Raw genomic sequence first — 25,000 nt, 5'->3', positions numbered from 1 at the left:
CATACACGCACACACACACACACACACACACACACACACAGTTGGAGGATGACATCGTCGCTCGTCCTAACTACTTCACGACCATGAAGAACTTTGCTCTGCAGCAGCCTTCAGACGAGTGGATGATCCTGGAGTTTTCTCAGCTCGGCTTCATCGGTGAGTTCACTCACCAAAAAAACTCCCATGATCCTTCACTGCATCATCACCTCAACAAACACACATGTAACGTGGTCAAACACAAACACACACACACACCAGGGAATCATCTCCTGAGGCTGATGCTAAGCTAACTGTTTTACAGTCACTCACTCTCCCACACTACTATGTGGATACTCTATGGACTTTGGTGTGGGAGAGTGAGTGACTTTGGTGTGGGAGAGTGAGTGACTTTGGTGTGAGAGAGTGAGTGACTTTGGTGTGGGAGAGTGAGTGACTTTGGTGTGTGAGAGTGAGTGACTTTGGTGTGGGAGAGTGAGTGACTTTGGTGTGTGAGAGTGAGTGACTTTGGTGTGGGAGAGTGAGTGACTTTTTTGTAGTTTGTAATTGAAGTTTAATACTTTTTCTCCTCCTCTTTCTCCTCCTCCTCCCCCTCCTCCTCCTCCTTCTCCTCCTCCTCCTGCTCCTGCTCCTCCTCCTCCTGCTCCTCTCCCTCCTCCTCCTGCTCCCCCTCCTCCTCCTCCTCCTCCTCCTGCTCCTCCTCAGGTAAGATGTTTAAATCGTTGGACTTGTCTCTCATCGTTGAGTTCATGCTCATGTTCTACAAAGACAAACCCATTGATTGGCTGCTCGATCACATCATGTGGGTCAAAGTTTGCAACCCAGAGAAGAACGCGGTGAGTGGCTCCGCCCCCTGGCACTGAATCAGAGGATTTAAAGAGACAGTGGCAAAATCACTGAGCGCAGCTTTAAACTGAAACTCACATCTCCTGCTGTTTGTTTATTTATTTATTTGTTTATGTATATATTTTTGTTTGTTTATTTATTTAGTTATTAAATAATTAATTATTTATTTATTCATTCATTCATTCGTTTATTTATTTGTTCATTTATTTATTTAATTAATTAATTAATTAATTAATTAATAATTTAAATATTTAATTAATTAATTAGTTATTGTTTTGTTTATTTATTTATGTAATTAATTCATTATGTATTTGTTTTTTTATTTAATTATTTCTTTGTTTATTTAATTAATTCATTATTTATTTGTTTATTTATTTAATGTTTTTTTCATTATTATTATGTATTTGTTTATTTAATCATTTATTTGTTTGTTTATTTGTTTCTCTCCCTCAGAAACACTGCGATCGACAGAAAGCAAACCTGAGGATTCGCTTCAAACCGTCTCTTTTCCAACACGTGGGAACACACTCGTCTCTGGCCGGGAAAATACAGAAACTCAAGGTGTGTGTGTGTGTGTGTGTGTGTGTGTGTGTGTGTGTGTGTGTGTGTGTGTGTGTGTGTGTGTATGAGACGTTCACTGACATGTTGTTGTTGTTGTCGTTGTGTTTCAGGACAAAGACTTTGGGAAGCAGACGCTGCACAAAGGTCACGCTAACCCTCTGGCCGAGGTGACCACCAGCCTGAAGACGTACCAGCACTTCACTCTGGAGAAAGCTTACCTGGGCGAGGACTTCTTCTGGGCCTTCACGCCGGTGTCGGGCGACTTCATACGGATACGTTTCTTCACGCCCGTTCGCATCGAGAGGTCGGTAACCACGGCGACGGGAGAGCTGAGGGGGGCGGAGCTCGCTCGTCGCCGTAATAAATGCTTTTCTTTATCGCGCAGGTTTTTCTTCCGGAGCGGAAACATCGAACATCCTGGAGACAAACTTTACAACACGTCAGTGGAAGTTCTGCCGTTTGACGTGAGGCTTTAGCTCCACGCGTTAGCTGACCCACTTCCTGTGGCTGTGATCACATGATCTGATCACATGACATCTGTGTGTGTGTGTGTGTGTGTGTGTGTGTGTGTGTGTGTGTGTGTGTGTGTGTGTGTGTGTTCCAGAATATTCAAGCAAACAAAGAGGCCTTGACCGACGGGAGAGAGAAGACACCAAAGTACCAGAGGACGGAGGACGGCTTCATCAGAATAGGTGACACTTCAATCTGTGTTGTCTACCATATCTGCGTCACATGATCACGTCTTTATTTCACTGTTAGACAGACTTTAACAACAGGAAACTGACGTTTGTAAACCACTCACTCTCCCACACCAAAGTCCATAGAGAAAACCAGTGATTTTAACATCACAGAGACACAGGAGCTGCTGAATAACAGAACAGTAACTGAACAACCGTGAGTTTAAATGTCTTATTTTGTTAAATTCCGCTTTTAAAATACTTCATTTAGACTTAACTCAGTGACACAAAGTGACCACACGAGGCAGCAGAGGACCAGCAGCTCCTGTGTCCCTGTGAGCTAAAATCACTGGTTTTCTCGATGGACTTTGTTTGGTGTGGGAGAGTGAGTGGTTTCCCCGTCATGTGACCCATGAAGACAAACAGGACTGATGTCATTGATCTCATGTTGATATCATTGATCTCGTGTTGATGTCATCGATCTTCTCGTGTTTCAGGAAAGTTCCAGAACGGGATCGCAGATGGTGAAGTGGACGCCATGTTTGGGCCTCTGGAGGCCATGCGTCTCTCCGTGATCACAGACTCTCCGGTCTGGGTGATCCTCAGTGAGGTCAGCACACACACACACACACACACACACACACACACACACACACACACACACACACACACACTGAGTGTCAGGATGTGACCTCTGACCTCTGACCTCTGACCTCTGACCTCTCCCCGAGGCTCGATGAGAAGCTTTCTGACAATTTTCTGGGTCACAGGAAGAATTTCAGTGTCGTGTCATGAAGTCATAGGAAACAAAAATGTAACGTATGAAGAAATAAAAGAGTCTTTTAATTAAACATCATTATACATCAGTGGAGGACATTTAAACTCACGTTTCTACCTAATTTAAATGTTAGCTTGGTGTGGGAGAGTGAGTGGTTAATAAAAGTCTGTTTAACAGTGAGACGAAGTCGTGAAGGCTGGTTCTCAGCAGCAGGGGGCGCTCACAGCACAGTCGGCGTCTCACACAAACACACCTGAAAAAACGTGAACCTTTAAACGTCTTCTTCTTCTTCTGTTTCCTCTCAGATCTTCATCAAGAAAGCAGAGTGAAGCTCCGCCCCCTTCCCCCCCACCCTCAGCGTTACCTCAGAAACCTGCGAGCGGTCAGCTGACCGCGCTGACCCGAGGCTCGCGGGCCACCGTCCTGCTCCAGTCCTGCTCACCGTGGTGCCACAGCGCCCCCGTGTGTCCGGACCTGGTCCCTGCAGCGCTGAACAGACCAGAGTCACAGAGAACTGTCTGATGATGATGATGATGATGATGATGATGATGAAGATGTAATTAATCTGAACATGTGTATTTATGTGTACATACAGTAAAAGTACACGTTGAAAACACTGGTGATTACAGGGGGCGCCGGAGAGTCGAGAGAGCGTCCTCTGAAGATGATGAAGAAACTGCTGCTTCCAAAATAAAAGGGGTGTGTGTGTGTGTGTGTGTGAGAGAGAGAGTGAGAGAGAGAGAGTGTGTGTGTGTGTGTGTGTGTGTGTGTGTGTGTGTGTGTGTGTGTGTGTGTGTGTGTGTGTGTGTGTGTGTGTGTGAGAGAGAGAGTGAGAGAGAGAGAGTGTGTGTGTGTGTGTGTGTGTGTGTGTGTGTGTGTGTGTGAGAGAGAGAGAGAGAGAGTGTGTGTGTGTGAGAGAGAGAGAGAGAGTGTGTGTGTAAATGATTTGCCTTAAAGACGACGAGCAGGAGCAGATTACCCAGAATCCTCGGAGCCTCTGACTGAACATGTTTGTCTTTTTAATAAAGTTTTATTTAAACTCAGGCTGAATCACTGACGTCTGATCTGTTTACTACAATACTACTACAGTACTACTATAGTACTCTGGTGTACTTCACAGTACTCTGATATACATCACAATACTCTGTTGTGGTGTACTTCACATTGCTGTACTATGATGTATTTCACAGTACTCTGATGTACTTCACTATACTGTCTGAGGCCCACCTGCAGTACCATGAAGGCCCACTAGAGGGAAGCAGCGCACACACTCTCTCTCTCTCTCTTTCGCTCTCTCTCTCTCTCTCTCTCTCTCTCTCTCTCTCTCTCTCTCTCTCTCTCTCTCTCTCTCTCTCTCTCTCTCTCACACACACACACACAGAACTTTCCACGCATTCTCTGTTCATTCATTCATTCTTGAAATGAATCATTTAAATCAGAGGTCACGTGTTTAAACGTCGATAAGAGGTTAAAGAATTTCAAAATAAAAGGGTTTGTTTTGGTACGGAATGATATATAGGTCACAATTCAAACATATTTAGGATACAAAATTATTACACATCATATATACACAAATCGTGTGAAACCGTGTGAGTATTGTTGATGTTCTCAAAGTCTTTTATTTTGCCTTTCATCTCAAAACCGTGAGGGCAAAAAAAAGAGGATGAGATTAAAGTCAATAAAGTCACAAAGAAAAAGCCTTGATCAGCTAATGTATGACTGAGTCACAGGAACAACATGATCCACATGTTTGAATCAACGTTAATCTGCTCTTAGTCTCAGATTAAACGGTGAATTTTGTTCAGATTAATTGTCCTCTTTTATTTTCTAAAAGAAACTGTGTGTAATTCTTCTTCCGGCGGCCGCAGAATCAAATCACTGTCAATCATCGTCGTCATCAGCTTTACTACAGCCAATCAGCGCGCACTCGCCGCTCACGCCTCGTCCAATCAGCGCTGTCCACGAGGTTCAGCTCGAGGGGGCGGGGCTGTGTGCGCTCTGACAGAGATTTCCGCTCCGCCAATCAGCGCCTGACAGTTGACAGGAAACGTCAAACGTCGACCAATCAGCGGCGGGCAGCGGCGGCCTACTTCCTCCCCACGTCCCATGTGATCTTCCTCGGTTAGTTTCCAGGCGGACTGTCGGTCAGCGCGGAGCCGGAGGTGAGTGAGAGCCGCGGCCCATGAAACGTCACTTTTTAGCGGCTAACTGAGCTCAATGTGATCCGCTGCATTGTTTCTTACTCACCGTGCGCTCGTTGCGTAGTTAACGTGGGTTTTATCCGTCAAACGAGGAGCTCCGTGTTGCTCGCAGCGGCTAACCGAAGCTAGTGAAGCGCAGGTGGACCCGTTAGCATGCTGCTGCGTTAGCTCGTAGCGTCGTTAGCCTCAAAATTACTCAATGAATTTATTCTCTGGTTTAATATGAGACTTTTTTTCATGTCTACGTGTTTTATTGTCGCTGATTTTAAACCGTGTTTGTGTCACTAACGATGTCGCTGAGCGACACACCGGCAGAGGACGATGTCACGATGATCGAAATGATTGCGATTCGCGATACTTTCGGTTCGATTCCGCGTTGTGGGCGGAGCCTTGTGTCTGTACAATAAGAGAGTAAAAAAAATCTACTTTTACACGTTTTATAATGTTATAAGACGATGTTAATATCAAGATCGTTAAATCAATTCAGAATGTCTGCAATATGTGGACTGACTGACATTATCATAAATCACTAAGACTGTATGCTGTTGAAGTCTGCAGCGTTCTCTCGCCTCACGTTCATGATTATCCTGATCTAAAATAATCACGATATTTCTGATGTAATTCTGCGAGTTAGCTTCTCGTGTTTTTGATTCCTCAGGAATGAGTGGGCGGAGCCTTCTCTACGTACAATAAGAAAAAGATTTGTAAATGTTCAGTAAAAAGATAATATTGATGTCGCACGGTTTTAAATAAACTAGTGAAAAGCAAGAGGTTGTTTTTTATAAAATATGATTTTGTGTAATGAGTGGAACGACGCAGCGCCCCCGTGTGGCACTTAAAGTTAAATCACTGAGACTGTATGTTGGTGAATTAGCATCTTCTTGTCGTCACTCATTCATGATTCTCTTTAAGTGGAAAATCAGCAATTAATGACGATAATGTCACGTATCGTCAGCTTATTCATCCCCACGGGAAACACTTTAAAGATATTAATGAACATAATGTGTTAAATTTATTAACTGTGTGTGTGTTGTGACGCACACACACACACACACACACACACCACACTGTGACCTGATAATTAAAAATAACTGTTTTATTCTGTGGTTTTTACATGGAGATGTTTTACAAACTGAAGTCAGAGGTGAAATATTTAAATATATGTGAAGAGTTTTCATCAGTGGCCTTTAAAACGTCATAGAGAGTGTGTAAAATGTTCTTATCCAACACACACACACACACACACACACACACACACTGGTTTGAACTGGTGTGACACAGAAAATCCCGTCATTCAAGGTTCAAGAGGCTGTGAATGTTTGACTGGAACAGACTTTTACAACTGAACCAGAAAAGAGTCACGTTTAAGGTTTAAGAAGCTGCTGATTTTTGCTTTATACCAAATACAATTATTATTATAATAGTTTTTTTTTTTATTATTATTGCACAAATGAAGTAAAGGAGCAGATTATTTAGATTTCCCCTGATGGATTTATAGTGAATATGAAGTTATTCCTGGTGATCTGTAGTAGTTAGTGATGAAGGAGGAGGAGGAGCCTCAGTGGTCAGATGTTGCTTCATTGACTCACTGACCGACTAGTGGCCGGAGAGGGAACTGCAGCTGTTTAGACACATCCTCCTCCTCCTCCTCATTGGCCGTTGTTTCAGATAAATAAAGCGTTTATTTTGTCGACGCCTTGATTCTGAATCCCGTTGTGAGACCGGTTCAACCTGTGTGTGTGTGGGTGTGTGGGTGTGGGTGTGTGTGTGTCAGAGTAACTGCCACCCGCTCTGATCAGCTGTCTGACCTGAGGTCGTTGAGAAGAACCAGATCTGAGATCAGCTCTGTGATACTGTCACTGTGTGTGTGTGTGTGTGTGTGTGTTAGAGTTAGTCTATGAGTGTCAGTTAACAGCTGATTAAACAGTGAGTTAATGATGTTTGTCCTCACGTCCTCTGTGTTTGTCTCAGTTTAAATAATAACCTGCTCAGTGATGAGTAACTGACGCCTCTTAAAGGCTCAGTCTGTGCTTTCATCAGTGAACTCACTTACTGTCATTGACCTGTTTGTGTTTCGTTTTAGGCCTGCACATGACAACAGTTATCTGACAGATATTTTTCACAAACATTCACATTTAAGAAGCTGAAAAATGACAGAAACGTGAAAATATTCACATTTAAGAAGCTGAAAAATGACAGAAACGTGAAAATATTCACATTTAAGAAGCTGAAAAATGACAGAAACGTGAAAATATTCACATTTAAGAAGCTGAAAAATGACAGAAACATGAAAATATTCACATTTAAGAAGCTGAAAAATGACAGAAAAGTGAAAATATTCACATTTAAGAAGCTGAAAAATGACAGAAACATGAAAATATTCACATTTAAGAAGCTGAAAAATGACAGAAAAGTGAAAATATTCACATTTAAGAAGCTGAAAAATGACAGAAACATGAAAATATTCACATTTAAGAAGCTGAAAAATGACAGAAACGTGAAAATATTCACATTTAAGAAGCTGAAAAATGACAGAAACGTGAAAATATTCACATTTAAGAAGCTGAAAAATGACAGAAACGTGAAAATATTCACATTTAAGAAGCTGAAAAATGACAGAAACATGAAAATATTCACATTTAAGAAGCTGAAAAATGACAGAAAAGTGAAAATATTCACATTTAAGAAGCTGAAAAATGACAGAAACATGAAAATATTCACATTTAAGAAGCTGAAAAATGACAGAAAAGTGAAAATATTCACATTTAAGAAGCTGAAAAATGACAGAAACATGAAAATATTCACATTTAAGAAGCTGAAAAATGACAGAAACGTGAAAATATTCACATTTAAGAAGCTGAAAAATGACAGAAACGTGAAAATATTCACATTTAAGAAGCTGAAAAATGACAGAAACGTGAAAATATTCACATTTAAGAAGCTGAAAAATCAAAGACAGTCAAATTAGTCAATGATTAATGTAGCATTTAATGAATAGTCAAAATGTAATCTAAATACATTTTATTAAAGCATCAAGTGTGGTTAAATCCTGGTTATATTAGTTAAACCTTTAACTAACCCACAGTAAACCATTCGTGTTATAAAACACAGAGAAATGAAGAAGTTTAACGTCTGCTCTGCTTGTTCTCACACTGACTCTTTGCCATGTGGCCGCCAGGCTGCCTGTGATGCTAAGCTAACGGCTAGCTGCTGCTGTGGCGCGTAGCTGTTAGCCACGCGCGCTAATCTCGACGCTGCAGGCTAATCAGATAATCCGGTCAGTCTGCTGCGAAACAGACACGAAGCACTTTAAAATGATTACAGTGAAGAAGAGCAGGAGGTCTCAGCGTCGGCTCGTCTCTCACTGTCTTTACTAATAAAGTTGGATTGAATCACAGTTGGATGTCACAGTTTCATGTCTCTGAGTGACAAAATAACTTCATTAATGAAGAAATAACCGTTTACATTCGTACAAACTAAAGGAAATCCCACTGAAATCTGAATTTTGTCAGATTAACTGATGATAAAAGAGGAAAAAGACAAACTTTGTTTCCTCTCGCGTGACAACGGCGTTTAACTGACGTCTTTGTTGATACAGAGACTAAAAGGAGTTAAATACGGATAATTATTGTTGGTGTTAAATTCCCTCAGAGCCACACACACACACCAGTAACACTGTGTGTGTGTTGGGGTGCTGCATTAATCTCCTGGGTTGTAATCTCATTAAGACATGTTTGTATGTCCTGTGGGTACTGCTTGGTCGCCGTGGTGATGGCCGTACATCAGGGACACTGTGTGTGTGTGTGTGTGTGTGTGTTAATGACTTATGGGATGCAACACAAACACAACGGTTCACACAGTTGTTGCTGTTTATAGAAAACTTGTTTACGCTTTTATAATCTTCATTTCATTCACTTCATAAAGTGGTCGTTGAGAGTGGATGTTTAGAGACGTGTGGTTGAGCGCCCCCTGCTGCTGAGACCCAGCCTGAGTCTCCCTCTCACTGAAAACATAGGACTGAATGGACTGAAGTTTGTAAACCAATCACTCTCCCACACCAAAGCCCATAGAGAAAACCAGTGATTTTAGCTCACAGGGACACAGGAGCTGCTGGTCCTCTGCTGCCTCGTGTGGTCACTTTGTGTCACTGAGTTAAGTCTAAATTAAATATTTTAAAGCAGAATTCACTAGAATCAGTCATTGTAAGTTAGTGATGGAGGCAGCAGTGGATCAACAACTCCTGTGTGCTGTGATGTTAAAATCACTGGTTTACTCTATGGACTTTGGTGTGGGAGAGTGAGTGACTTTGGTGTGGGAGAGTGAGTGACTTTGGTGTGAGAGAGTGAGTGACTTGGGTGTGGGAGAGTGAGTGAGTTACTTTGGTGTGGGAGAGTGAGTGACTTTGGTGTGTCAGAGTGAGTGACTTTGGTGTGGGAGAGTGAGTGACTTTGGTGTGGGAGATTGAGATAAAGACGTGATCATGTGACGCAGAGATCACTGACTTAAACTGATGAAGGTTTGATCACATGATTCTTTTGTTAAAGGGTTAAAATCAGCTGTGTCTCTGCTGGCAGCCATTTTGTTTTCACTGAGCTGTCTCAGCTGTCAAAACACTGATCCTCCTCCTCTTCCTCCTCTTCCTCTTGTGTGCAGATGATGAATCAGAGGTTTGGCTTGTTTGTTCTTCTGGCCGTGGGCCTCCTCTGCCTCAGTTTGACCCACGTCTCTCGGTCTGAGGACCTGTTTGAGGACGATGTGGACGTGGACATCGAGGACGAACTGGCTGGAGTCGGAGACGAGGAGCTGGAGGCAGAAATAGATGATGAAGCTCCGCCCGCTCCCAAAACTCCTCCTCCACCAAAGGTAAGACGCTGACTCTTCTGTTTGTGTCTTTAATCTGTCACTGTTGCTCTGGATTATATATTCTACAGCTGTAATCTGAGTCTGTGTCACTAACTGGTTAATGAGTCACTGGTTAACGGCTGAAACAGGAAATGGGTGAAGTGACCCACTGATCCACTGACCTGCATTTAACCTGGAAATACACTTCATTTTCTTTATTAATCTGTTATTCACTTATTAGAAGCTGAAAAATTACAAATGTGAAAATATTCACATTTAAGAAGCTGAAAAATGACAGAAACGTGAAAATATTCACATTTAAACTGATAATCCATTAATCCGTCATTGATTTAATAATCTAAATCCTGATTTATTCTGTTAGTTTTAGACCAGTGATTCTCAAAGTGTGAGCCACGGCCCCCTAGTGGGCAATTACGGTACTGCGGATGTGCCGGGAAAGGTCAACGTCAATATTGAAATTTTCATTGTTGTAATTAAGATTAAGGGAAAAATGTGCAATAGATTAGAATGAATTTGTAAACAGTTCTTTATGTTGATGCATAATTAGAAATGAGCTCAGCTGTGATGAACAGATGCAGATTATTATTATTATTATTATTATTATTATTATTATTATTATTATTATGTCCCAGGTTCACCTTGGTGTATATTTAACGATGCATTAATAACTGATCAATAACATTGATCGTCATGTGTTTGTGTTTAGGTGACGTACAAAGCTCCAGAGCCCATGGGGGAACACTTCTTTGCAGAGGCTTTTGACCGGGGGACACTTGATGGGTGAGCACAGGCTTCACTGCTCAGTGACCACTGATTGATTAGTTTATTGATAAAGTGATTAAGTGTGTGTGTGTGTGTGTGTGTTCCAGCTGGGTGCAGTCCAAAGCTAAGAAGGACAACACTGATGAAGATATCGCCAAGTACGACGGTGAGTACGACACACGCAGAAATGCATGATGGGACTTATTGTTTAATGTGTCAGATCAGAAACTTTAATTGAATTTAAATGTGTTTTTAAACGTGTGAAAAGTCTTTTAAAAACGGTTGAAACACCTAAATGAGTTTGTTAGATACTGAGACGTACTTTACAGTCTGTGTATGTTCATGTTTGTCCTGGAAAATAACCTTGAAAGTGCTTGAGTTCGTCCTTGGGGTAAATGTGGATGTTTATTCCCAATGCATTATGGGAGACTGAGTCCACTGTGTGTGTGTGTTGAACAGGTAAATGGGAGGTGGAGGAGATGAAGGACAGTAAACTGCCCGGAGACAAAGGTCTGGTGCTGAAGTCCAGAGCCAAACATCACGCCATCTCTGCACAGCTGCTGCGACCTTTCACCTTTGACACCACGCCCCTCATCCTCCAGTAAGAAGGACACTGTGTGTGTGTGTGTATTCTTGTACTTGGGGCATACTGAGGACCAGTGAGGGTTTTTAACTAACAAAGTGAGGTCATTTTAATGGAGTGAGGACATTTTGGTCGGTCCTCACTTTGTTTTCATTAAAATCACTTCTTGGCAAAAAAAAATCAAATTTTGGACGACATAGTATAGTATGACATTTTTATCAAATTTTGGACCAAAAATTTGTTTTCAAATTTTTTTTTTCAACTTTTGGCCGACATAGTATTGTATGACGTTTTCATCAAATTAAAAAAAAAAAAAAATTTGTCAAAGATTTTTTTCAATTTTGGACCAAAAATTTTTGGTCAGATTTTTTTAAAATTTGGGGCGACATAGTATTGTATGACGTTTTTGTAAAATTTTGGACCAAAAGTTATTTAAAAAAAAAACGAAAAGTTTTCCAGGCCTTTTTGCTCTGGGGCTCCACCTGCAGACATGTTATGGTACTGCAACCAGTAGTTTTTTGTAGGTGTCATTCATTAAGTAGATATTTGTAATTGTGTTGATTTATAAAGTGGAAATGCTGGTCCTCACTTTGTCAGCAACCCTGTGTGTGTGTGTGTGTGCGCGTGCGTGCATGTTTCTGTGTGCGTGTGTGTGTCTGTGTGCGTGTGCGTGGACTCTTTGTCTGACGACGTTTATCTTTGTCTTCAGGTATGAAGTGAACTTCCAGTCAGGAATCGACTGCGGCGGCGCTTACGTCAAACTACTGACTCAGACTCCTGATCTGGACCTGGTCAGTCTGACACACACACACACACACACACACACACACACACACACACACACACTCTTTAACCAGCACTGACCACCTCTGGTGTAACAACATATCATTTAAAGGCTGTAATTCTGGCTTTTCCAAGTGTCGTCGTATCAGTTGCCCACATTTGAAAACAAAATGGCTGCCAGCAGAGACGCAAGGAAACACACATTTTAACAACTAAACAAAAGACTTTGCTCCTAAAATCTACGTCAATTTAAGTCTACGACGTCTGGCAGCCATTTTGTTTTCACTGCTTATTTTCAGCACTAAAATAATGAATGTGTGTGTGTTTTCAGGACCAGTTCATGGACACCACTCCTTACACCATCATGTTTGGACCAGATAAATGTGGAGAAGATTACAAACTTCACTTCATCTTCAGACACAAGAATCCTAAAACTGGAGAATACGAAGAGAAACACGCCAAGAAACCTGACGCTGACCTGAGGACGTACTACACCGACAAGAAGACACACCTGTACACACTGGGTAAGACACGCACGCACACACACACACACGCACACACACACACACACACACACACACACACACACTCTTCTGGATTTTTATACAGAAGTTAATTCAAATAAGTGAAGAAATCTCCATTTTATCCTTAAAGTCCAGATAAAAGAAGCTGAATTTCTGCGACATTACGTCATCGCACTGTTCTGATCTGAGGACCAAGTACCCACAATCCTTTGCACTTCTTCTTAAGCAAACATGTGCTGTATAGAAAAAATATTCATATAAATGAGAAACAAGGTTATTCATGTGGAAGAAGTGACTCCAGCAGAGGGCGCTGTGTCCACACGTTAACTAGTAAAACACAGCCTGGCTTTTACTTTGAAATAGACACAGGAAAGAAAATGTGTTTTTTAATTTACTGACTTATTTAAACTTTTAGGGCTTAAATTATTTTCTCAAATTATTTTCTTTGTTTAAAAACTAGAAAATATTCACCGTGTCCCTCTGTCTCCCTCCAGTGGTGAACCCTGACAACACCTTCGAGGTGCTGATTGACCACACGGTGGTGAACAGTGGCAGCCTCCTGACGGACGTGACTCCGCCCGTTAACCCGCCCGCTGAGATCGAGGACCCCGACGACCACAAACCCGAGGACTGGGACGAGAGGCCCAAGATCCAGGACCCTGACGCCGTCAAGCCCGAGGACTGGTCAGTGCTCGCCGTCTGTCGTCACCGCGATGATGATGACGCTGCTCTAGCCGTTTGCTCCGTGTTGTTGTTGTTGTTGTTGTTGTTGACTTCCTGTTTGTGTGCGCGCACAGGGACGAGGACGCTCCCGCGCAGATTCCCGACGAAGACGCGGTCAAACCGGACGGATGGTTGGACGACGAGCCCGAGTACATCGGAGACCCCGACGCCATCAAACCCGAGGACTGGTACGTAAGACGTCCTCCTCGCGCGCTCGCGGGGTCACAGGACGCCGTCCGCTGTGCTAACGGTCTGTGTGTTTCCTGTCCGTCAGGGACGAGGACATGGACGGCGAGTGGGAGGCGCCTCAGGTCGCTAACCCCGCCTGTGAGACCGCCCCCGGCTGTGGCGCCTGGAAACGCCCCATGATTGACAACCCCAACCACAAGGGCAAGTGGAAGCCCCCGATGATCGACAACCCCAACTACCAGGTGACTTTCTTTAAGCCCCTCCCACTTATAAACAGCAGCGCATGCATGTTTGAGTCCTGACCTCTGACCTCGCTGACCTCAGGGCGTGTGGAAACCCAGGAAGATCGCTAACCCCACCTTCTTCGAGGACCTGCACCCGTTCAGGATGATGCCGTTTAACGCCGTGGGTCTGGAGCTCTGGTCCATGACCTCCGACATCTTCTTCGACAACTTCTTCATCAGCAACGACCGCAACACGGCCGAGCGATGGGCCGCCGACAGCTGGGGCCTGAAGAGGGCGGCAGAGAGCGCCGCTGAGGTGAGGCCGCGCCCACAGGAAACAGGAAGTCATACTGCAACATGCGTTTGTTATTGTTTTTCGGCGGAGTTTGTCTCTGTCTGTTAGCAACATAACTCGAAAAGTCACAGACGGATTTGGACAAAACTATCAGGAAATGTTCGCAGGAACACGTGTTTACATTTTTGGCGTGATCCGTGGGGTGGGTGTCTGCGCTCTCCGAGTGCTTTTCTAGTTATTATTGTCATTAGATATTTTCTCACCCCTGAGTCGTGGACGTCATGTGACCTTGTGTGTGTTTACGCGAGCGCTGCTGTACGACACAGTGAGGAGTGACTCATGTCACCTCTCTGCTGCCCCCTGGTGGAACACCTGCAGCAGACTATTCTACAACTGTGAGACGTTAGAGTCCAGATTTAAGGGAAACTTAACTTCCAGTGATCGTGGTGTTTTTGATCATGTGATGATACAGGAAGTAGCTCCTCTGTGACGCATGAACACACTTCACGTTAAAGGAACAGTCCATGGGCTTTTAAATCTCTTAAAGAAATGTGTTTTTCACCTTCATAAGAGTTGTTTGTTTGTTTGTTAAAAGGTTGTTTATGTTGTTATTGTTGTTGTAGCCCGGTCTGGCCACGCAGATGCTAACCGCAGCAGAGGAGCGTCCCTGGCTCTGGGTCGTCTACGTCCTCACCGTGGCTTTACCGCTCGTCCTCATCGTGGTCTTCTGCTGCACTGGCAAGGTAACACACACACACACACACACACACACACACACACACGCTGTGAAAGGTTTCAGTGGTTTCCGTGGTAACCACGTGTGAGTGAGCTCTCGTTGATGGACGGGAAACGTTCTCAAAGTCTGGGTCATCGTTCATTCATGAAACCGTGTTTTTGTCGTTTTGTTCGTCATCTGTAAGAAATGTTCACATTTAAGAAGCTGAAAAATCACAGAAACTCTATTGAGTTCTTTGTCGAAATAGTTGATCGTTAATTTAGCGCTAAATTCATCGTCATCAGAGGAAGAAGTTGAAGTTTTTCTTGATCTGTTTCTTTAAAATAGTAATTTTTCAGCTTCTTAAATGTGAATATTTTCTGTTTTCTTTCACAAGGTCAAATGTAGGAGTGTCAGTTAACGTGTGTGTGTGTGTTGGCAGAGGTCATCAGGACCAGCTCAGGGTCAGTTGAATCTCACCACTTTACAGGAAGTGTTTAAAGAACCCCGATGCTCCGCCTCCATCGGCGCCGGCTCCGCCTCCTCAGGCTCGGTGACTGTTCTGCTGCTGTTGTCGTTAGCGTAGCTGTGTGTGTGTGTGTGTGTGTCGTGTTGTTGTGGTGCTGTCGTGAGGTCAAAGGTCAACCACGTCATTTGGATCGTGTGACAAACATTAGTCTGTTTTCTGAGGTTTTTCTAAACCCGACTGTTTTTGCAGAAGAAGAGCGCGGCGACGCCGGCCGAGTATAAGAAAACAGACGAAGCTCAGCCTGATGTGAAGGAGGAGGAAGAGGAGGAGCAGGAAGAGGAGGAGGAGAAGTCTGAGGAGGTGGAGAAGTCTGAGGAGGTGGAGAAGAGCAGCCCAGGTGAGTTTTTGAGATTAAAATCTGATCGTTTGAGTTGCTCTTAAAGAACGCGGCGTGATTTTAAACCGTTTCTCCTGCTGCAGAGGAAAAAAAGGACAAAGAGGAAAGTCCTGCAGAGGAAGAGGAGGAGGAGGAGGACGTGAAGGATGAAGAGCAGGACGCTGCAGACGAGGCGAGTGAAGGAGGCCACGCCCCCTTTGTTTGTTTGTTTATCATTTGTTGATTTATTTACTAAAGCTGTGCTTGTTGTTCGTCCAGAATCTGGAGGACGACGTTCTGCGAAGATCTCCCAGGAACAGGAAGGTCAGAAAAGACTGACGTCTCAACCTGAGAAACCCTGACCTCCAAGCTCCGCCCACCCCGTCCCCAATAGCCCCGCCCCCTGACCCTTACCCCACGCCCCCTTCCTCTTCTGCTCCGAGGTGATGAAGCTGAAATGGATCCACAGACGCAGCGAAGCCGTCAGGAAGTTGATGGATGAACGCTGTGACGATGATGATGATGATGATGATGATGATGATTCCAGTTTGAACAGGACTGAGTTAGTGAGATTAACTGAGATTAACTAAACCCTTCCTGCATCATTCCTTAACGACACCCGAGCAAAACCCAAACCCCACGAGACCGACGACCCCCCCCCCCCCCCCCCGTCCGCTGAGCCACCGCCCGCCGCCACCTGCATAAGCCCCGCCCACCCAGCAGTCTGTCACACACACACACACCAACAGGTTTCCTAACTGACCTTTGACCTGTCATGAATGAGATAATGAAGTGAGTTCACTGAACCTAACCATCTACTAATAAGTTAGCTGTTAGCTTTTAATTAGCATTAATTAACCTAATGAGAGTAAGTCTGAACCAGCTGTTTGGTTAATTCAGCTTCCTGACTGGCAGCTAGTTAGCCGACACTGTGTCGTAACTATGTATCAGTATGCTAATTATGCTAACACTGCCCTCCAACAGCCACTGTCTCTGTATGCTTTCCTTCAGCTGGATGCTAATTATGCTATCGGTTCTAACAGCCAGAAGTCCCTGTACATTAGCCTTTAGCAGGATGCTAATTAGCTACGTGCTTACAACAGGATTTGTTTTGAATGCGACGGTACCTCCTGGTGTTCAAATATTACATTTGTGAACAACACTGTCATGTGCTAATGTCAGCTAGCATGAGGTAATGTCTACGTGATGCACTGAGTTAGCTCGTTAGCAAATTACTAGAAATGATCCTCTAATGTTCGGAGTTGGAAAACGCTGTGGTTTCTGCTAACGCAAGCGAGCAAACATCTTAGCGTCCTGAAGCTAGATGCTAATGTTTTTGACGATGAGAATGCTCTGTTTTTGTTTCAGATGTTACCTCAGTGTTGCAATGAGTGTCCTTGTCCTGATGGGGGCAGTAAAAGGTTTTTGTGAAGTGTTGAGTTAGCGAGAGGACGTACGAGCTCCTCCTCTAAATGCGATCATTTGAGACAAAAATAAAAAATTCCAAGTTTAGCTTAAACTTTGATTTTCATGTCAAATAATTCCAGAAAATGAAACGATGTTTGTTTTTGTTTGTGCAGCAGCAGAAGAACAGACTCTCAGTCGTCTTTTTGACCCCAATGACAAAATAAAGGCACTAAAGTAGAAAAACTCAGGCGCTTATTAAACCTGTTCATCTGCCGCTGCACAAACGTACGACAAACGTCTGAGTCCAGCATTAGTCGGACGCTAAAAAACTGAAAATCGACACTCGATCTTAACCTTTATAAACGTTTAGACATTTCTGACAAAAAGATCGTAACTCGACCAACGTCTTCACAGAAGTTAACTTAAAGTAACAAACCCGTTTTTACACATCGATCGCGTTTGATCCGCCTCCTGAACTTAACTGCAGCGCCACCATCAGGACTCGATTGACACTTTTCCTACAGATGCTAACGTCTGTGCTACTTTGAAACCATCGCAGGTTTGGCATGAAGGAAAAAAACAAAGTTGTGAGGTCACGTGACCTACGACTCTGTGACTCCGCCTCGACGTTGTGATGTCGTTTCTTCGTCTTCCTTCTGTCGTCGACTTTGACTCGAGTTGAAAAACGCGCGTTGTTTGTCGTGAGGTGATTGACAGATTCCTGCTTCTACGTCCATGTGACCTTTAACCTTTACGTTCCCTCCTCTTTAACATGAGTCTTTTTTTTATTATTATTATTATTATTTTTGATGTTTTTGCTGTAAATCCAGTGTTTGAGGTTTCGGGATGAATCGTGCGGCGGCGGCGGTGGCGTCACATTCCCGTCAGCCGCGTCCTCTATGTTTGAGCCACTCCTCCTCTTGCTCCTCCTCTTCCTCCTGTTGCTCCTCCTCTTCCTCTCGTAGTGTGTGATGTTTCCTCCTGAGGCTGCCTGTAGCTAACAGACTGTATAGACTGAACACTGTATCTGCTGGTGAGACTTTACGTGACTCTGTAACTTTAACTTTTTATTATTTTTTGTGTGTGAAACTAATCTGTCGGTTCGGCGTGTTTCTGAAGCTCCGCCTTGAACAGGAACACTGATGATGATGATGATGATGATGATGATGATGATGATGGAGCCTGGCGTGTGAATGTGGACGTTCAGTCAACATTTGTTTTGATGAATAAAAAGGCCAAAATGGAAACAGAATGAGAAACTGCCGTCTTTCATTTTTATTTTCAGATTATCAGTGCATCTGACCTGCGACATCTCAGATTATTGAAAATGAAGTTTAAAGTAAAGCCATGAAGTACAAGGTGGTCACAGATTAACTTTAAGATGTAATCCGTCTTTGGAATTAAAAATTCTTGATGATTTTAACGTTTGTGACAATGCTTTTCATCAGTGACCGCCGTTATACCAAGTGTTGCTATGCTAACCGTAGCAGCTAATGGTGGATTCGGCAAACTTATTTATAAGTGGTGAACAAACACAAGGGCAATAAAAACCAACTTTATACTGGTGTAACTGAAACTTTGAGTTTCTCTGGTTACAACTGTACAGAAGATGATTAGAATTCTGAGAATAAAATTTGATTTATTTAAAGTCAGAATTCTGAGATTAAAGTTAGAATTTCTGAATTTAAAGTCAGAATTCTGGGAATAAAGTCAGAATGGAGAATAAAGTCAGAATTCTGAGAATAAAGTTAGAATTCTGAGAATGAAGTCGGATTTTCTGAATTTTAAGTCAGAATTCTGAGTTTAAAAGTCAGAATTCTAAGAATAATGTCAGAACTCAAATATTTTTTCCTCCAGGCCCTAATCATCTTCCGTACAACTGAGTGTTTAAATGTGTGTAATAAAATTGAAATAAAATATCAATTATTTTTTTGCAGAAAATAAACAATTTAAATTAGGAAACAATGAAAAAATTCTGCATTTAATGTTTATAATTTTGTTTCCAATAAACGTATCCACATGTAGCCCGAATACTCTTCCGTAAAAATAAACACATATTATACTAATATTTAAATAAAATGATAAATTCGGCCACTTTTGTGACACGTGGGCGGGTTCTGGGCTCCGATTGGCTCGCCTCCTGTCAGTCACCGCTGTAGTCGCGTTCTCATTGGCTGTTGCTGCTGTCAGTCGTTGGCGGGGCGGGCGCGAGCGCATTCCTCCTGTCTCCGATGGAAAAAAAGAGAAAGTTCCCAAGATGGCGGCGTGGAGTTGCTGGTCCGCTGGAAAACAATAGAAGCGGCGCTGAAGCAGCGAGTTAGCCGCGTTTCCACTCGCCGCGCAGCCTCGTCCTCACCGCCCGCACACGGCCCGACTCTCGCCCGGACACGGGGAGGCTTATCCGCGCCGGCGACCCGGGAGAAACACCGTTAAAACATGGTGCTTTATTCAAATGTTTCACGCTAGCCACCCCGCTAGCCGAGATCGCTAGCCACAACATAGCGTTAGCAGCAGCTAGCGGCTAACGGAGGCTAACGGAGGCGGAGGATCATCAGCTGTTCGACAGATGCTTTAAGGAGAGCGGAGAGCAGCTACAGCTTCACGGTAAGTGCTTTTTAATCCGAGCTTCACATGTATGTGGAGTCACGTGTGTCTGCTTCTTAAATGTGTATTTTTGGGGCTAAAGTCTTTTAGAAAATCGGCTAAAACAAACGCGTAGTATTCGCTGCCAAGTTTGTGCAGCAGCGTTAGCACCCGTTAGCTCCCGTTAGCTACACACTCGAGCTAAACGTGAATAGTTGAGCAACGTAAAAAAGAAAATGTTAAGTTTCAGCTGAAGTTTGTGATGATTTTTGTGTAACGGAACATTTTTGTAAACACAAACGGAGCTAAGTGTGGATTTAAAGTCCCGTCAGCTCGTCTACGAGCAGATAAAAGGAGCAACATAGAGAGTTTTTAATGAATATTCGACGCTTAAACTTTGACTAGTGAGTGCAGGAATGTGCTAACTTCACTTAGCATCTCAGAGTCGGTTAGAGACAGCTCCGTCTGTGCACAGTTACATCTACTTATGTTCGAGTTTTTCTATGAAGTGGACGCATATTTGTACCATTGTATACATCTTGAATCCGCCTTGTACTTGTGAGAAAAGAGTAAAGTATGTGCTGCATTTGGTCATGTTTAATCACATTCACAGTATTCATTTCAAACATAAATAAAGGGCAGACGCGTGTATGCATGGGACGGTACGAACTGTAAGTCACAATATTATTGCGTGAATTCAACATTTTAACACTTAAATAGAGCTGTTTTACACTTTTTTTGTCCATAATTTACCTCCATTTTCATTAAATATTCCAATTGAATTTTCTGTAAACTCGTATGCAGATTAACTAATGAGGGAACAAAACCATGAAACATCTTAATAACATGGATAATAACGAATGTTGAGAAAAACCTTAATTTCCATATTGTGTAACAAATATTCTGCTATTTTTAAGTAGAAATAAACATGTTTAAAGTACATGTATTTATGTGACATTTTAGTGTTTTTGGCTTAATCAGATGTAATGTTTTTGTATTTTTGATCTCATCGCTGCTTACAAACCATTTTACTGACGTCTCAAAATCTCGTTACCAAAACATGTGAAGTAGTAAGGTGAAAAGAATTAGTCTTGAATTGAAATGACTGGAAATATGCAGCGCCCCCTTGTGGCTCTTAAAACCAAATCACAAGGACTGTGTGTTGGCGAGCTGGGCAGCATTTTCAAGTAGCTCTGGGTGATAAATGTATATTTACTGAATAACTCTCATTTGTGTTGTTAGAGGATTTGTTTGTGTCCTTAAAGTTGGGACAAAGTTTGCTGAAAAAGTTGAACTTTGACCCTTTAAAGGGAAACAAGACCAAAATAATAGCAAAAGTTGTTTTGTATGATTCTGTAGTGTGTTTTTCACCCTTATCGCCCAGACACTGTGAAATATCAACACATTTTTCCAGTCACGATTCTCCAGATGAAGCCAAAAAAATCGACTTACTGCGAGTGATTTTTATGGCGATACACAAAAGCACCGTGCACCGTCCCGTCCCTACGCGCTCTGCCGTCTGTAAATATTCCGTATAAATGACCAGTGCTGTTCATTTGGGTCTAAGTGAGTAAAACCAGGAGGCTGAAACCTTCATTTCCCTCTCCGGCAGTGAGTGCCGCTGTGACTGAAGGCCATTAGCAAGACAAAGGTGGCCTCCATGGAGCCAGCACTGGAGTCTTTGTAAAGGGCGAGGGGGGTGTATAGACGCCCGCGCAGTGAAAAAGAGCCAGATTCAGCATTTTATGGACGAAACCTGAGCCGGGGAGTTTTACTGCAAGTCTGTATTGATGATGGCGGATTTTGTTACACCGCGACACAGCGCGGTGATGGAGAGGCTCCGCCGTAGGATCGAGCTCTTCCGGCAGCACCACAACAGCTGCGAGAGTCGCTACGAGACGGCCACGCTGGAGCGGCTGGAGCTGGAGAGGCAGCAGACCTTCGCCCTGCACCAGCGCTGCCTGCAGGCCAAGGCCAAGCGCTCCAACAAGCACCGGCAGTCCCAGTCCAGCGGCGGCGAGCAGGCCGCGCAGAGAGCCTCGGGCGGCGGCGGAGGAGGAGGTGGAGCAGGAGGAGGAGGAGGCGCAGAGCTGGTGGATGGCGGCGGGACGGGGGCGGAGCAGAGCCGCAACAGCACGCTGATCGCGGTGAGTGAACGCGGGCCACGCCCCCACACGACCACGCTTACACACGTGTACGTCACGTGACCTGACAACAAGTCATGCAGGGGTAGCAGCTCATGAGATGTGTTCAAAGACCCTGGTCGATGCCAGCACGTTAAGCTCAGAGGAGCTGCTTCAAGATGCATTCAAGGAACCTCAAGCATTTCTGCAAACACACACACACACTCAGTAAATGCTGCTGCTGCCACCTTCTGGTTATAAATGCACCATAGATGTAGGTCGAAGAGTAGAAAGATTTGTCTTTTACAGTCGCAGTAACTGCAACGTTTTCTAATCAAACTGGTGAGATAAACAACAGGCACTGTGTGTGTGTGTGTGTGTGTGGACAGGGAGATGAATGGATGAATGAAAGGACGATTCGTTACATTTTGAAATCGCGTTGACCGCAAAAAAAGACTCGATTTGTGTCGGTCAGTTTACGAGAAAGTCTGAATTCCATCAGTTTGTTTTTATCTTTGATGATCACATGATCGCTGTGCATGAACATCACCTCTGTCTCTCACACACACACACACACACACACACACACACACATCAAAGGGAAAAAAAATCCCCTGTGATGAAACAAAGTGTAGGGAAACTGTAAAGTCTTAGATCTTGTTTTTTGATCTTGTGTAAACAAGATGTGGACAAACTCACGGCTATCGTTGTGATCGTAGTATTTGTGTGTGTGTGTGTGTGTGTGTAACTCTGTGCAATGTGTTGTCATGGAAACATTTGATCAGTGAGTTTGAACCAATCAGTCATTTGTGTTGAATCACAGCGTGTACTTGATCTCATGTGCCTCGACCGGTTGTGGTGAAATGGAAATAGTTTGAGTTTAAAGACTTAAAACACAGAAGGATTTATACATAAATATACATTAAAGATGTCCTATATTTATACTATTTATTTAGATCGTTTATTCTTTGGTGTTAAGTCATGTTTCTGTGATTTTTCAGCTATTTTCTGTTTTCTTTGCTCCATAAAAGAAAGAAATCATTTTGGCTTGAGAAGCTCTTCATATCCTGGTTTGAGGAAACGTTTTCTGAACCAAACGGTGACGGCGATAATGTAGTTTAGTGAGTTTCAGACGGTGATAAAGTCACATACAGTAAATACACACAGTCACATGTTTCAGATTCTTGTGGCTGGAGCTTGACGATGAGTCACAGTGGAGATATTCAGTTAAATGTGCAGAGTGAGACCTCTCTCAACATTCTCACGCAGGATCTCTCTCAACAATAAACTCCTCTTATTCCTGAAGAATGAGTCAATTATTTCAACATGATCAGACGCCGGCATTTCAGAAGCTGGAAAAGAAAAAAAAATCATAGAAAGTGGTTTTAATTATTTAAACCACCTGTAGTTCACTGCACATTTAATCTTTATTTACTTATCGTCTTTGTCCAATTTATTGTAAACAGTTAATTATTAAAAGCAGGATTTGCTCTCGAGCTCCCCCTAGAGGCGGTAAAGGAAACGTGTCGCAGCATTTTATAAATACATTTGACGTCACATAGACGATATTTAGAATGTTAATATTGAGATGAAAAAATTCACCTTTTAAGAAGCTGAAAAGTCAGAGAAGCAGGTTTAATTATTACACACACACACACACACACACACACAGAGGGGTTGTAACCATGGTAACCGTCAGCAGCAGTCAGACCAGTATTTCAGGTCCAAGAGTCACGTTTCTCTTTTCTTCAGGGCAAACACTTTCTTCTCTCTCTCTCTCTCTCTCTCTCTCTCTCTCTCTCTCTGTGTCCGTCAGTGTCTCTTCACCATTCTCTCTCTCTCTCTCTCTGTGAACTCGTCCATCAGCGTCAGCGCGGTCACATGACTGTGATGATACAGGGTCACATGACTCTGAGTGTGTGTGTATTTAAAACACAAAGCTGCTCCGTTGTTCCTGCACAGTTTTATATATTTAAATATAGTGACGCCTTCAGGGTCTTCATCTTCATTATTACTATGATAATAAAAACACACACATGATCATCAACAACAACAACAACATGTGTGTTTGTGAACTCTGGAACTCACTGAAAACTGTTCAGCTCCGTAAACGTCTGATCCAACTTTATTTATGAAGCACTTTAAAAACAACAAAGTGATGTATATCAGAGATAAATCAATAAATAAAACTTAATAGATCTAAATAGAACAAACATTAATAATGTAGAAAATATCAAACCAGCGTCTCATACTGGGTCGAAAGCCTAAGAGTGAAAATGGCCTTTAAAGGCGCCATATGTAAGAATGTGGCCAAAAACGGTTACTACACTCAAACTGAAAACACCTGGAGGTCGTTTGGGTTTCACTTAATTTCCGTTGTCGCTCAGACGTAATGATTGGTAGATGGCGGTAGGTGGCGCCACATGACGCCAATACATGATTTCAAAACATAAACACGATTTGCGGTCAGCCAAAGATTTTTTATTTTTTTTAATTAGTGCCGTGCAAAATGTTAACGCGTGACACGTTTCCATGACGACTGACCGGAAAAAATATGCGCATGACGTCGTGTTTACATACCGCGACGCCAGAAGTCCAGGCACCGTTTACCAGTTAGCTTCGTTAGCTGCATTAGCGCCGGTTAGCGTTATCCTACAGTGGAACTGGAGCGGTCTGTTTATTAAAGGAAAAAAGCAGTGCTAACAAATAACCTGCGTCTCCGTGCCTCTGTTTTTAATGTTTAGCGTTACTTTAGAGACTTGTTTTAACAATCTGGAGTCACGTAAATGTGACACGTCGGTCGTCATGGAAACGAGCCACGCGTTAACATTTGACAGCGACTTTCTTTCATGCAAATATTTAGTCTGTACTGTTGTTGTTGGTGAGTTCAGTTTGTTATACGAACATTATTCCTGAGTCTCTGTGACACATTAGGAGGGTTTAACGGCCAGTTGATTTAGGTTTATTACATAATGTGCCTTTAAAGTGCGTTTTAAAAGTGGACAGTGACGTGTAAATATATTCTGGTTTCTGCTAAATCAAATTGTGTAGATTTGTTTTCATAGATGTCTCCAAAAGTCCCTTAAACATTGTTATTTTCCATGTTAAAGTTAGTTATAAGACGACCTGTGTCACGTGTTTAGTGTTCACTTCATATTTTATTCATCATAAACGTATAAAAAAGACTTTTACGTGGTCATGAAGGAGTGCAGATCAGTCATTGTGTGTGTGTGTGTGTTTGTGTTAAAGAAGAACAGTTTGTGTGTTTGTGTTTAAGAACAGTTTGTGTGTTTGTGTTTAAGAACAGTTTGTGTGTGTGTT

At 43.0% G+C, this 25,000-nt stretch overlaps 3 protein-coding genes across 3 annotated transcripts in view; all 3 read left to right on the top strand.

Moving 5' to 3' along the window:
* Positions 1–3,903, top strand: part of mgat4b (alpha-1,3-mannosyl-glycoprotein 4-beta-N-acetylglucosaminyltransferase B) — a 19,096-nt gene extending 15,193 nt beyond the window's left edge. Inside the window, exons 8-15 of the mRNA XM_083906016.1 lie at positions 42–156; positions 703–833; positions 1,297–1,404; positions 1,515–1,708; positions 1,790–1,868; positions 2,009–2,096; positions 2,579–2,691; positions 3,165–3,903. Coding sequence (XP_083762142.1) covers positions 42–156; positions 703–833; positions 1,297–1,404; positions 1,515–1,708; positions 1,790–1,868; positions 2,009–2,096; positions 2,579–2,691; positions 3,165–3,188 — 852 coding nt within the window. The 3' untranslated portion in view covers positions 3,189–3,903. The remainder of the gene's footprint in view (positions 1–41; positions 157–702; positions 834–1,296; positions 1,405–1,514; positions 1,709–1,789; positions 1,869–2,008; positions 2,097–2,578; positions 2,692–3,164) is intronic.
* A 1,064-nt stretch (positions 3,904–4,967) lies between these two features.
* Positions 4,968–18,225, top strand: canx (calnexin). Its single transcript, XM_083906000.1, has 15 exons — positions 4,968–5,021; positions 9,714–9,923; positions 10,630–10,703; positions 10,793–10,851; positions 11,145–11,286; positions 11,978–12,059; positions 12,383–12,575; positions 13,070–13,259; positions 13,373–13,486; positions 13,573–13,729; positions 13,812–14,027; positions 14,630–14,749; positions 15,440–15,587; positions 15,671–15,759; positions 15,846–18,225. Exons 2-15 carry the CDS (start codon positions 9,714–9,716, stop codon positions 15,903–15,905), a joined length of 1,854 nt encoding a protein of 617 aa, XP_083762126.1. The 5' UTR covers positions 4,968–5,021; the 3' UTR covers positions 15,906–18,225.
* A 3,121-nt stretch (positions 18,226–21,346) lies between these two features.
* The window catches only part of maml1 (mastermind-like transcriptional coactivator 1), a gene marked incomplete at both ends in the record, with an annotated part of 10,250 nt that continues 6,596 nt past the window's right edge, over positions 21,347–25,000 (top strand). Inside the window, one exon of the mRNA XM_083905641.1 lies at positions 21,347–21,703. Within this exon, the coding sequence (XP_083761767.1) occupies positions 21,347–21,703 (357 nt within the window). The remainder of the gene's footprint in view (positions 21,704–25,000) is intronic.

Source organism: Microchirus variegatus (genome assembly GCF_963457635.1).
Source record: "Microchirus variegatus genome assembly, chromosome: 19".
In the NCBI taxonomy this organism is placed as follows: domain Eukaryota; kingdom Metazoa; phylum Chordata; class Actinopteri; order Pleuronectiformes; family Soleidae; genus Microchirus; species Microchirus variegatus.
Note: the sequence above shows the minus strand (reverse complement) of the source record. Positions and strands in the feature narration are given on the sequence as shown.